Here is a 13,959-nt window from a genome sequence, read left to right as displayed (position 1 = left end):
TAATTCAATGTATCTATTATTATTCTCTTTTTCTTAAAATCTCTTTCATCTGATACTAATATGGCTATGCATCTTTCTTGTGTTACTGTTTGCACGATAGATCTTTTCCTTTCCTTCTGCTTCCAACCCATCTGCTTTCTCATGTTTAAAATACAACTCTTTTTTAAAATTCACATTTATGTTCCTTTTTTTTCTTTATTTTTTGGCCACACTGCACAGTTTGCAGAATCTTAGTTCCCCAACCGGATATTGAACCCTGGCCATGGCTGCGAAAGGACTGGGTCCTAAATCCTGGACCTCCAGGGAAGTCCCTGAAGTTCAACTCTTTTTCTTTAGAGATTTTTTTTTAAAAGTGTGGACCATTTTAAAGCCTTTATTGTTTCTGCTTTATGTTTTAGTTTTTTGGTTGTGAGGCATGTGGGATCTTAGCCCCATGAGCAGGGGTTGAACCGGCACCCCCTGCATTAGAAGGCAAGTCTTAACCACTGGACAGCCAGGGAAACCCCTGGAAGTACAGCTCTTGTCACAATATATGGTTACCCGTGTTTCCTTTCCATGTGACAATTTGTGTGTTTTCACTGGAAACAGGCACAAGAAGACACTGCTTATATGAAAGTTAATATTTTATTTCTTCCTCTGGTTTCTGGTTACATTTCTATACATTTTTCATGAAAATCCTCTTTTCTGGATGTTTATTATGCTTTTAAAGCCTTCCTTCAACATTTTCAGCATTACAGTCATTTTGTCCACTAGCAATAAATACACAGCTGTAAATGCATTCTGACTTCACAGTCCATAGAGGCTCACAGTGCCCCTCGAATCAGCAGATCCTCCAGGGCATAAAGGGGTTCCACACAGCACCTCTCCCCTGTGGTTAAGATGATTCATCACTAGGGATGTTTTTGTCCAGCATTTGGGAGGTGGAGGCTGCTGTGTTGCTCACTGTTCTCCTCCAACTTGTGTCGGATCCCATATCCAAAGTATATGGCAAATCCTAGTAGGGAAATGAGACGATGAGAGGTAAAAGCAGGTACTCTCCTCACTTATAAATACCCAAGGGACCTCCTATTATGGCATCTGACATAGTTTAGGGGAGAGGCAGTAGGAAGAGGACTGGGTTCAGTCACACAAGAGGCCTCCTTACTCCAGAAAGTCACTTACCAATCCCCATCCAGATGCCAAATAGGACCCAGGTCCAAGTGGTCATGTGCACCATCAGGTAAATGTTCACAAACATGCTCACCAGTGGGAGGACAGGCAGAGCAGGGACCTGTGGGTAAAGTCAGTTCATCCCTGGACACATCCTAGGCATCTAAAAGGGAGACCCTCTCCCATGAGGGTGGGACAAGTTCAGTGCAATTCAGGCTGTGCGTTCAGTGCCTACTTAGGTAGAGTATGTAAAGCACTGAGTGTGGATCAGGGAAGGATCCACAGGTTCAGCAACTCCCCTTCTTCCCTGGTCCAGAAAAGGATGCTTAGACCTAAATCATGCAGACCTCCTTCACTCAAGGTGGACACTTTGGACACGTGAGGTCACCTACTCTGAAGTGAAGAGCAGTGGGGTCCTGGGGCTGCCTCCAGATGATGACTGTGACCCCAGTGATGAGCAGCAGCAGCAGCACAGCCACTGTTGTGAGCACGGGGTCTCCAGAGAACACCTGGCTGGGCCACTGGGCCAGGATCAGGCTCAGGATGGTCAGCAGGAGAACTGCAGGGGTCAAGGTGGAGGAGAACAGGCTGGACCCAGAAGACAAACACATCAGGACCTCGGGTCACACCCCTCCCCAGGCTGCCCACGTCAGGAACAGACATCGTATCTCCTAGACCCCTCAACAGATGAATATACATGCCTACCCATCCTGGCAATTTCAGAATATCACCAAAGAGAAGTCCCACTGCTCACCAAGCAGGAAGGCACATCCATAGACAATCTGGCCAGATTTCCGGGTGGGGATGGTGCTGGGAGGGAACCACAGACTCTTTAGAATCCTTGAGGTTCTACCTTCAAGTACAGAGTCCAAAGAACTTTCTTTGACTACAAGCTCCATCTCAGTTTCTTCCTCTGTTCTTTGGTTCTTGCTTAAATTCTGGTCTGAGTGATACCTGAATTAGAGGTATGATGACAACATGACCAGCAGTCCCTACTCACCCAGCATCACACAGCTGAATCCATCTTGTTTCCCACAAAAGCAGAGCAGGACATTTGGAAGGCAGCATGAAGGCAGAGAGGATTAGCCCCCATCAATCACCACAAGTCAAAGACCCCCAGTCAGGGTGGAGTAGAGTCTCACCTGAGCACAAGGACAGAAAAATCGACCACCAAGTTAGCAAGCAGGGACCGAAGTGACATGAGATCCATCAGATCAGTGAAATGGAAGAGTAACGCCAAGACCCCTAGATGGAGGGCACAAACAAGGTGGGGGGATGGAGTGAGAAACAGCTGGAAATATGCAAGCCAAGGAAGATAATCCAAAGGGAGTGGGTTTTGTTTATCTACCTGCAAGTTTTCCAGAAATCATGATGACCGTGATGTGGATGCGTGTACGGGTGTTGATCCGGGCAAGAAATCGGAAAAGAAGCCCATCCTCTGCCATTGTGTAGATCAACCAAGACATGGCGAACATGGTGTTCAGGAGGCTGGAAAAGAAAACAGAGAGGAGTGAGAACGTGCAGAAGCAGGAGAGACCAGGGCATCCGCTCCCTTGTCTACATGGGGTAAGGTGTCCTTCCTCCTGTCTCTCAATCCCCAGGGCTGGGATACCCGAGCATCTGACAGTCAGTGAGGAGAAAGCCATGACACTCACCTGGATGAAAGAGCACAGAGGATGCCAACACCCACGACATATCTGGCAGGGCCCCACCCAACATAGAGAAAAGCCTGTAGAAAGGGGCTGTCAGGGTGAATCTGGTAGTAGGGCACCATGAGGGTGAGTGCCGCCGAGACACCAAAATACGCCAAGAAGCAGATCAAGACAGAGACCACGATGCTGATGGGGATGGACCGCTGAGGATTTTGGGCTTTTTCCCCTGCAGGATTGGAGGAAATACTGGGTCAGGAAACACACCATAGTAAAAGTACAAAATTCGCTTTCCTATTGAACCTCCAAAAGAAACCCCTATGCTCATGTCAGCCCAATCCATGCCCACACCCTGGATGGGACACATAGTGACCATGTTACCTGTAGTGACAATGGAATCAAAACCAATAAACATGTAGAAACATAAAGCTGCTCCTCGGAGAATCCCATCAAGGCCAAAAGGCACAAACCCTCCAGAACCCAGAGGGCCCAAGCTATGGTGAGAGAAGAAGCAAGAAAGGCCATGGGTGAGGTGTGTTCAGCCATGTGTACTGGCTTAATATGACTCCTCCCTTACTATGACAAGTCCTGGGCTCAGGACCACCTCCATCTGGACCTTTTAGGTTAGTTTCTCAGTTGTGTCTGACTTTAAACTCATAGACTGTAGCCCACCAGGCTCCTCTCTCTGTGGAATGTTGCAGGCAAGAATACTGGAGTGGTTAGCCATTCTATTCTCAGGAGGATCAGGAAGACTCAGGGACTGAACCCTGGTCTCCTGCATTGCAGGTGGATTCTTTACCATCTGAGCCACCAGGGAAGACCGAGATCTCTTCAAACCCCAGATTCCCAGATGGGTACCCTTTCTCACACCATACGTTACTAAGGTCAAGGACATCCTCCTAACCTATAAATGTCCTTGGATTCAGATGTGTTCAATGTGTAGTCCTGTTCTGTGAGCTTCCAGTTGTGCAGGTCTCCCTTGATGATGCCGGAGATGATGATGAAGCCGAGAACCAAAATGTTGATGCCCATGAACACTTTGTTAACCTGGGGCAACACATGAACTCCCAGAACCAGTAGTCCTGTGGGGAAAAATGGAAAATAAAACTTCCCAAATAACTAAATCCAGGACTCCCCTGGTGGTCCAGGCGTTAATACTCCAAGTTTCCATGGCAGGGGCACAGGTTTGATCCCTGGTTGGGGAAGTTCTGCATGCCTCATGGTGAGGCCAGATAAATAACTAAATCCATAGAGACAGAAAGCAAACACATTTTTGCCTAAGACTGGTGGTTACGGGTGGCGGACAGACAAACAGTGACTGCTCAGTGGGTATGGAGCTTCCTTTTGTTGTGAAGAACATGTTTGGAACTGGAAGGAGGTGATGGTTACACAACATTGAGAATGTATTAAATGCCACCAAATTGTACACTTTCAGGTGGTTAATTTCTTATTGTGGCCATCATTTCACAATATACATGTCTATCAAATCATCTTAAACTTATACAATGTTGTATGTCAATTATATCTCAATAAACTGGAAAAGTTTCCTCTCAGTTAAAAACAATCTTTGTGAAGTGGGAGAGAGGCTCAAAAGGAAGGAGATATATGTGTACATATGACTGATTCACAACGATGTCCAGCAGAAACTAACACAACATTGTAAAATAGCTATATTCCAATAAAATAATAAAGTAAAAAATAATAAAAAAATAATTTTATAAAATCTTTGATACTTCCCTGGTGGTGCAGAGGTTGAGAAACTGCCTTGCATTGCAGAGGGTATGAGTTTGATCCCTGGTCAGGGGACTAAGATCCCACGTTCCATGCCGCAACTGCTGAGCCCAAGCAGAGCAATGAAGAGCCCGAAGGCCGCACAAGGAGACCCAGTGCAGCCAGGAAGAAAAAACCAACTTTGATTTTCAGTTGGGGTAACTTTATCCCACAGGGAACTTCCGGCATTGTCTGGAAACATTGTGATTGATACAGTTTGGAGGGCTGGGCATCACTGGTGTGTAGTACATAAAGTTCAGCGTTGCTACTCAATATTCAACAATGATCTTTTTTTAGGGGGGAGGGGGTGAGCCGCTTGCCAGGCAGGATCTTAGTTCCCCATCCAGGGATTGAACCTGCACCTTTATTAGTGAAAGCACAGAGTCTACCCACTGGACCACCAGGGAATTCCCCCAAAATGATTAAAACAAACAAACAAACTGAAATGCACAGGACAGCCCCCCAACCCCAAAGAACAAAACTGTTAGTCACTCAGTCGTGTCTGACTCTTTGTGACCCCATGGACTGTAGCCCACCAGGCTCCTCTGTCCGTGGCATTCTCCAGGCAAGAATACTGGAGTGGGTAACCATTCCCTTCTCCAGGGGATCTTCCGGACCCAGGGATGGAACCCTGGTCTCCCACATCGCAGGCAGACTTTTTTTTACTATCTGAGCCACCTATTACCTCTACCCCAAAGAATGATCCAGCTCAAATTTTCAATAGTCCAAGGGTAGGAAAAAAATGGTCTTTGTCTTGCCTTCCTCTCTTTCTTATTCCAAACCCTCCTTCCCAGTCATAATTCCCCCACCATTCAGGAACCCTGAGGCTTTCCCAACCCACCTCCCCTTCCACATCTCACTCTTCCCATCCTAACTCTGACCCCTGACTCACCCGTGAGCAGCAGCACCAGGCCCAGAGCGAAAAAGTCTGGGTACTTGGCCAGGTAGTAGGGCATATATGGAGAGAAAGTTTCCTCTAATGCCTGAGAGATGTGGTTCCCAATCAGGCTGTCGAAGGTGTAGCTCCAGGCCCGGGCTATACAGGCAGTGCCTACAGCAGCAGAAGAAGGGACGTTTATGAGCAAACAGAAATTGAGCCGCTATGATTAGGGAGAGGAGTGAACAACAACAACAACAACAAAACCCCTAATATCTAGGGATTCAAAGAGTTTCTTCTCATCAGGTGGGGAGGGCAGACCCAGATGATTCACAACATAGGTCAACTCTTTAATATGCTAGGAGATCAAAGTTATAGAACATGAGCAAAAAACACAGGGAAGTGGGACCAGGATGGTAGGATCAGAATTGACATTTTAAATCAGAGTGTCGGGAAAAATCCCAGGAAGTTAGCAGCTAACCATAGTCTTCACTACGATGAGGAGGTGAGGCTGATGAATTTGCCTTCCCTGGTGGCTCAGACAGTAAAGCGTCTACCTACAATGCGGGAGATCCGGGTTCGATCCCTGGGTCGGGAAGACCCCCTGCAGAAGGAAATGGCAACCCGCTCCAGCACTCTTGCCTGGAAAATCCCATGGACGGAGAAGCCTGGTAGGCTGCAGTCCATGGGGTCGCTACGAATCGGACATGACTGAGCGACTTCACTTTCACCCACTCTCTGTGTAGTGGGTGCTTCAGATGGTAAAGAAACTGCCTGCCATGCAGGAGACACGCGTTCGATCCCTTGCTTGGGAAGATCCTTGGGAAAAGGAGATGGCAACTCACTCCAGTATTCCTGCCTGGAGAATTCCATGGATAGAGGAGCCGAGAGGGCTACAGTCCATGGGATCGGAAAGAGTCGGACATGACTGAGCAACTAACACACACACACCCACTCCCTACAGTTCCCTTTCCTTCAGGGTTATTTGTTGTCGCTGTTGTTTAGCCCTTAAGTCGTGTCCAACTCTTTGTGACACCATGGGCTGCAGCACACCAGGCTCCTCTGTCCATGGAATTATGCAGGCAAGAATATTGGAGTGGGTTGCCACTTCCTCCTCCAGGGGATCTTCCCCAACCAGGGATCAAACCCGCGTCTCCTGCACTGGCAGTCAGATTTTTTTGCCACTGAGCCACCTGGGAAGCCCTCAATGTTCTTAGTCTCATCTTTTAAGGAAAGTAGGATTGAAGGGAAACCTGGCATGCTGCGGTTCCTGGGGTGACAAAGAGTCAGACACAATTTAGCAACTGAACATCAACAACGGCATTGAACTGAGTAGAATTAAGTTGTAGAGTTTTCTGTCGCTAATACCCATCTCCCCCCAATAAGGTGGGGCTCTATCCCTGGGTTGGGAAGATCCAGGAGGAGGGCATGGCAACCAGGACATGGCAACCCACTCCAGTATTCTTGCCTGACAAAATCCCAAGGATAGCGGAGCCTAGAGAGCTATAGTCCATGGGGTCGCAAAGAGTCGGACACGACTGCAGTGACTGAGGACAGCACCGCCCCGCAAGGTGGATAACATCTGCTTGTGAATGAGCAAAGATCCCATTCATCTCTCCTCACTTCTTGATCTGAAGCCCCACCCCTTCCTGTACCCCAGTATCTCACCAACAGTTAAGGACAGTATGCGATTCCAGCCAATGATGAAACCATACACCTGGCCCATGATGCTGTAGCTGTAGAGATACATAGAACCAGAGCGTGGTACCCGGGCCCCAAACTCTACATAGCAGAGCCCAGACAACAGAGAAGACAGGGCGGCCACCAAGAAGGAGAGGATGATCGCTGGTCCAGCGATGTACTTGGCCACTGCACCAACCAGGATGTGCACGCCAGCTCCCAGCATCCTGCGCACACCTATGACCACCAGGTCTAGTGTGTTCAGACAACCAACCGTGCGATGCTCAGTCTCCTCTCTGGGCCCCAGTGGCCGCCTGCGCACCAGCTTCTGACCAAATTGGCTAGCATACTGAAGTAGCATCCTAGACGGAGGTCAGGAGGCTACGATCTGCTGAGGAAACAAGATGCAAAGCCATCAAGATGATGAACCTCCCACTTCTTCTGACACAGGCACAACAGCTCCCAGCTCCTTTGAATTTCATCTGGAAAATGGGTCTCTCCTCCCTTAGGCTGGAGCCGGGCTGACCCCTCTGCCCTCTGGGGTTGCAGAGGTCTCTTTGGGAGTATGTGAATTCAGTGCCCAGTCTCCTACAGAAGAGGGTGACCCAAGACTTACTGGATCCTTGGAGCAGAGCCTGGAGCACTGGGGCAGTCAGGGAGGCTGAGGTTAAGCTGTGTGGGGCTGGAGCTGAGACATCTCTAAAAACTGAAGGGTGAGTCCCTGTGAAAAAAAAGATAACTTTTGTTGGGGTGTGGATGGAGGTGGGGGCGGGCAGGGAGAATCTGCAGTGTTGCTATCAGCCCATGATTCTTCTGTGGTTACCTCAGGGGGTACTTCTGAGAGGTTTTTGTTTTCTGTTTTTTTTTTTTGTTGTTGTTTGTTTGTTTTTTTAATTATGTTGTAATACTCAGAATGTAAAATTAACTATTTTAACCTTTTAAAGTGTGTAGTTTAGTTAAGAACATTTTATATTTTGGGCAACCAAACTGTAGAACTTTCTTCATCTTGTAAAATTGAAACTGTACCCGTACAAAAAAAGTCTTCCTTTCTTCTCCACCAGTCTTGGCAACCACCATTATACCCTCTGCCTCTGTGAGCCTGACCACTCTAGAGTTAGTGCTAAGTTGCTTCAGTCATGTCCAACTCTTTGTGACCACTCTAGGTTCTGCCTTCATGTGGGTTCATACTATACTTCTTTTTTGTTGTCAGGCTTTACTTAGTATAATGTCAACAGAATTCACCCTTGTTGTAGCATGGGTTAGTATTCCCTTCCTTTTTAATTCTGAATAAGGAAAAGGAGTACGTCAAGGCTGTATATTGTCACCCTGCTTATTTAACTTATATGCAGAGTACATCATGAGAAACGCTGGGCTGGAAGAAGCACAAGCTGGAATCAAGATAGCCAGGAGAAATATCAATAACCTCAGATATGCAGATGACACCACCCTTATGGCAGAAAGTGAAGAGGAACTAAAAAGCCTCTGATGAAAGTGAAAGAGGAGAGTGAAAAAGTTGGCTTAAAGCTCAACATTCAGAAAACTAAGATCATGGCATCTGGTCCCATCACTTCATGGCAAATAGATGGGGAAACAGTGGAAACAGTGTCAGACTTCAATTTTTTGGGCTCCCAAATCACTGCAGATGGTGATTGCAGCCATGAAATTAAAAGACGCTTACTCCTTGGAAGGAAAGTTATGACCAACCTAGATAGCATATTAAAAAGCAGAGACATTACTTTGCCAACAAAGGTCCATCTAGTCAAGGCTATGGTTTTTCCAGTGGTCATGTATGGATGTGAGAGTTGGACTGTGAAGAAAGCTGAGTGCCGAAAAATTAATGCTTTTGAATTGTGGTGTTGGAGAGGACTCTTGAGAATCCCTTGGATTGCAAGGAGATCCAACCAGTCCATCCTAAACGAGATCAGTCCTGGGTGTTCATTGGAAGGACTGACGCTGAAGCTGGAACTCCAATCATTTGGCCACCTCATGCGAAGAGTTGACTCATTGGAAAAGACCCTGATGCTGGGAGGGATTGGGGGCAGGAGGAGAAGGGGATGAGAGAGGATGAGATGGCTGGATGGCATCACCAACTCGATGGTCATGAGTTTGAGTAAACTCCGGGAGTTGGTGCTGGACAGGGAGGCCTGGCCTGCTGTGATTCATGGGATCACAAAGAGTCGGACACGACTGAGTGACTGAACTGAACTGAGCTGAATACGCTATAGTATTATGAATACATACCACAATTGGTTAATCCATTTCTTGGTCAGTGTACACTTGGGTTTCTTTCATGCTTTAGCTATTGTGAATAATGCTGCTATGAACACGGGTATACAGATGTGTCTTTTTTTTTTTTTTTTTTACAGATATGTCTTTCAGAGTGTGCTGCTTTCCAACTCTTCTGGGTATATATTCAGAAGTAGAATTGCTGGACCATATGATTTTAAGATTTTTATGTGCTTGTGATGGAGGAAATGTTCACATATTGAGGATTATACAGTGGAAGTGAGAAATAGATTTAAGGGATTAGATCTGATAGAGTGCCTGATGAACTATGGATGGAGGTTCGTGACACTGTACAGGAGACAGGGATCAAGACCATCCCCAAGAGAAAGAAATGCTAAAAAGCAAAACGGCTGTCTGAGGAGGCCTTACGAAAAGCTGTGAAAAAAAAGGGAAGTGAAAAGCAAAGGAGAAAAGGAAAGATATTCCCATCTGAATGCAGAGTTCCAAAGAATAGCAAGGAGATAAGAAAGCCTTCCTCAGCGATCAGTGCAAAGAAATAAAAGAAAACAATAGAATGGGAGAGACTAGAGATATCTTCAAGAAAATTAGAGATAACAAGGGACCATTTCATGAAAAGATGGGCTCAATAAAGGACAGAAATGGTAGGGACCAAACAGAAGCAGAAGATATTAAGAAGAGGTGGCAAGAATACACAGAAGAACTGTACAAAAAAGATCTTCATGGCCCAGATAATCACGATAGTGTGATCACTCACTTAGAGCCAGACATCCTGGAATGTGAAGTCAAGTGGGCCTTAGGAAGTATCACTACAAACAAAGCTAGTGGAGATGATGGAATTCCAGTTGAGCTATTTCAAATCCTGAAAGACGATGCTGTGAAAGTGCTACACTCAATATGACGGCAAGTCTGGAAAACTCAGCAGTGTCCACGGGACTGGAAAACGTCAGTTTTCATTCCAACCCCAAAGAAAGGCAATGCCAAAGAAGGCTCAAGCTACCACATAATTGCACTCATCTCACACACTAGTAAAGTAATGCTGAAAATTCCCCAAGCCAGGCTTCAGCAATACGTGAACCATGAACTTCCAGATGCTCAAGCTGGTTTTAGAAAAGGCAGAGGAACCAGAGATCAAATTGCCAACATCCACTTGATCATCGAAAAAGCAAAAACATCTATTTCTGTTTTATTGGCTATGCCAAAGCCTTTGACTGTGTGGATCACAATCAACTGTGGAAAATTCTGAAGGAGATGGTCATACCAGACCACCTGACCTGCCTCTTGAGAAACCTGTATGCAGGTCAGGAAGCAACAGTTAGAACTGTACATGGAACAACAGACTGGTTCCAAATAGGAAAAGGAGTACGTCAAGGCTATATATTATCACCCTGCTTTCTTAACTTATATGCAGAGTACATAATGAGAAACACTGGGCTGGATGAAGCACAAGCTGGAATCAAGATTGCCGGGAGAAATATCATTAACCTCAGATATGCAGATGACACCACTTTTATGGCAGAAAGTGAAGAAGAACTAAAGAGCCTCTTGAAGAAAGTGAAAGAGGAGAGTGAAAAAGTTGGCTTAAAGCTCAACATTCAGAAAACTAAGATTATGGCATCCAGTCCCATCACTTCATGGCAAATAGATGGGGAAACAGTGGAAACAGTGGCTGACTTTATTTGTCTGGGCTCCCAAATCACTGCAGATGGTGATTGCAGCCATGAAATTAAAAGACGCTTACACCTTGGAAGGAAAGTTATGACCAACCTAGACAGCATATTAAAAAGCAGAGACATTACTTTGCCAACAAAGGTCCGTCTGGTCAAGGCTATGGTTTTTCCAATGGTCATGTATGGATGTGAGAGTCAGACTATAAAGAACGCTGAGCGCCAAAAAATTGATGCTTTTGAACTATTGTGTTGGAGAAGACTTTTGAGAGTCCCTTGGACTGCAAGGAGGTGCAACCAGTCCATCCTAAAGGAGATCAGTCCTGGGTGTTCATTGGAAGGACTGATGTCGAAGCTGAAACTCCAATCCTTTCGCCACCTGATGCAAAGAGCTGACTCATTGGAAAAGACCCTGATGCTGGGAAAGACTGAGGGCAGGAGGAGAAGTGGATGACAGAGGATGAGATGGTTGGATGGCATCACTGACTCGATGGACATGGATTTGGGTGGACTCTGGGAGTTGGTGCTGGACAGGGAGGTCTGGCGTGCTGCGGTTCATGGGGTCACAAAGAGTCGGACATGACTGAGCGACTGAACTGAACTGATTGAGGAATGGGGAAGTCATTTTGGCTTATTTGTGGTTCAGCTTGAACTTTGTGTGAACTAAGACAGCCTGTCTGACTCTCACAGATAATCTGTCCTAACCATTGAGATAAAGAACGTCTGTTTTGAAAATAAGGATGAACAACTCCCTTCTTATGGCGTCCATGAAAAGATAAGGTTCCCTTCCAGATGGTGTCCTGCTGCCTGAAGAACTCGTAACTATGGTCTCTGCCTATTTCTGTTGCTCACCCAACTGAATCTCTTAAATTCTGTCATACTTGACACTGTTCTGAGTCAACTGGCCTCTTAGGAGGTGTGGTAACTCCCTTCACCCAGTGTCACTTTGGCTTGATATAATCATCTTAACCTTACAATTTTCCTTCCAGCACCTCAAGATGACAACAACCCTGACTGCATGGTGCTCACTGACTACCTTCTTACTCCTATACCTGTGCTTTTAGGGTGGCATCTAACCCCAAATGACTATAACACCCTTCTAAGAAGTGAATAAAATGCAGACAGTATACACAGACAGCAAGAAGTGAGAGATTTAATAAATAAAAATACAAAACACCTACATATACTGAATTTCAGACAAACAGTGAATATTCAAATATATATTTCAATACACAGCTTTTGTATAAATGCATATTTGTGCATTTTATATAAATACATATTTGTGCATTAATTATACTTATATTTTAAATCTGTACAGATACCTATACATGTACAAGCACAAACATACACTCAAAGATTGTGACTCAAAGATACTGCCTTTTCTTATAAATTGAAGGTTTGTGGCAACCATGTGATGGCAAATGATTGTTAACCTTTTTTTCTTTTTACAAATACAGTATCTTAAAAGTACAGAAGAATCTGGAGGAGCAAGAGAACTTGGAGCCTGGCTGGCTATAGTTCTTGGGGTCGCAAAACTCAGACACGACTGAGCAACTGAACAACAACATAGCAGGGAGCAATTTGCTGCTAGTGGCAGCAGGCGCCCAGCTCTGATTCCCGGCGTGTTTCTCAGAAGCTGATGAGGAGGCACTGCTTGAGCGAGGGAGTTGTAGTTCAGGCAGAACAAGAGAAAGAGGAGAGGAGAGAGAGAAACACAACTAGGGCTCCTTCACTGAATGGACCTAGATTCAGCCCTGTGGGTCTTGGAAAGAGAACAGAGCAGAGAGGGAGAGTAAGCAAGTTCTCGAGGGAGAGAGAAAGGCAGAAGTCCCCAGCCAGCAGTTTGGGGAGACCTGCAGTTACCTTGAAATCCCGGGCTTCAGCATCAATGATCTCAGAGAGAGACAACCATGAGGAGTGGCTTAGTTCTCTGCCCAGGAATTGGACCCAGGTGGCCTGGGTGAAAAATCAGGAATCTTGATCTCTAGTCCACCAGCAGCTAGAAACCAGAAACAAGGTTTTCCTGGCTTTTGCCTCCAGTAAAAAATGCATTTCACCAGGAGGCAAAAACTAAAAATATGATAAACGTGTATTACTGAAGACACAGCACGGTCATGGGGGAGCACACAGAGGTTTGTTTGGTTAAGACAGAAGCCAGGCAGCTTCCTCACACCCAAGAGGAAGGCTGTGGGCATCCTCCCAAAGGAGGAGGAGCCCGGTAAAGAGACTGTTACATCATCTGTACAGGGTAGTTCTTCCTGTGTTTGTTTGCCTTTGGCTAATTACCTGCCCTGCCCTAGCACCCTCTCCACAAGTGTGCTCAGCTTTTTTCCTAGATGGATTCCAGCACACAGGCCTGTGGGGGCCTGGACATCACCGATTATGGGATGGCGCCCCCATCTTTTTGCCCCCCAAGGAGAATTTCTGTGCATGTGCGGTGCCCTCAAGATAGAAAATATGTGGCCTCTTGATCTTTTACACACACAGAGTTTAGCCCCTTTCTGTCCCTGCCGTGACTGTTAAATTACTGTTTCCACAGCAGGCAAAGTCCAGCTCTTTACTCTGTTTGTGTCATTTCCGTCTCCAAGTGGGAACAGAAGGCTGATTGTAAATATCTAGCCTAGAGCCCACTGGCCTCCTTTCTTAGGAAATGTAAACAGAAGGCTAGTTGTAAATGTAGTTCTTTCCCCTGCTCATCTACCCTTTGTGTGTCTACTTTGCAGACTCCAGACAAAGAACCTAAGAGGATAGAGGACAAGATATTCTGTCCCAATAGCAGTAAAGTTTAAATGCTTCAACAAGATGATGTGAGCTTCCCTGGTGACTGAGACAATACAGAATCTGCCTGCCATGCAGGAGACATAAGAAATGTGGATTCGATCCCTGGGTAGGGAAGATCCCCTGCAGGAGGGAACAACAACCT

General features: G+C 46.0%; 1 protein-coding gene across 4 annotated transcripts; it reads right to left on the bottom strand.

The window, feature by feature from the left end:
- Window positions 1-605: 605 nt before the first annotated feature.
- On the bottom strand, window positions 606-13,738 carry LOC122692497 (cationic amino acid transporter 3-like). 4 transcript variants are annotated; one of them, XM_043900107.1, is made up of 13 exons: window positions 12,900-13,726; window positions 7,742-7,846; window positions 7,114-7,516; window positions 5,461-5,619; window positions 3,703-3,880; window positions 3,180-3,292; window positions 2,805-3,027; window positions 2,498-2,637; window positions 2,292-2,394; window positions 1,904-2,103; window positions 1,542-1,708; window positions 1,162-1,270; window positions 606-994 (listed from the first exon to the last, which is right to left on the bottom strand). In XM_043900107.1, exons 3-13 carry the CDS (start codon window positions 7,484-7,486, stop codon window positions 891-893), a joined length of 1,869 nt encoding a protein of 622 aa, XP_043756042.1. In that variant the 5' UTR covers window positions 7,487-7,516; window positions 7,742-7,846; window positions 12,900-13,726; the 3' UTR covers window positions 606-890. The 4 variants fall into 4 exon arrangements, with proteins under 4 accessions (XP_043756042.1, XP_043756043.1, XP_043756044.1 ...); XM_043900108.1 differs by lacking the exon at window positions 1,542-1,708 and having other exon boundaries at window positions 12,900-13,730; XM_043900109.1 differs by lacking the exons at window positions 3,180-3,292; window positions 3,703-3,880 and having other exon boundaries at window positions 12,900-13,728.
- Window positions 13,739-13,959: the final 221 nt, after the last annotated feature.

The sequence above is a fragment of the Cervus elaphus genome, chromosome 4, assembly GCF_910594005.1.
Source record: "Cervus elaphus chromosome 4, mCerEla1.1, whole genome shotgun sequence".
Lineage (NCBI taxonomy): Eukaryota > Metazoa > Chordata > Mammalia > Artiodactyla > Cervidae > Cervus > Cervus elaphus.
The sequence above is the reverse complement of the archived record's forward strand: the minus strand, read 5'-3'. Positions and strand labels throughout refer to the sequence as shown.

Bases quoted from the DNA above. Each gene is read 5' to 3' on its own strand.
- LOC122692497 (XM_043900107.1), bottom strand. From the start codon at position 7,486: ATGCTACTTCAGTATGCTAGCCAATTTGGTCAGAAGCTGGTGCGCAGG. The intron at 2,104-2,291 runs GTGAGACTCTAC...CCTCTAATTCAG, and splicing joins TTTTCTGTCCTTGTGCTCAG to GTATCACTCAGACCAGAATT. The intron at 1,709-1,903 runs GTGAGCAGTGGG...TGACCCCTGCAG, and splicing joins TGGATGTGCCTTCCTGCTTG to TTCTCCTGCTGACCATCCTG.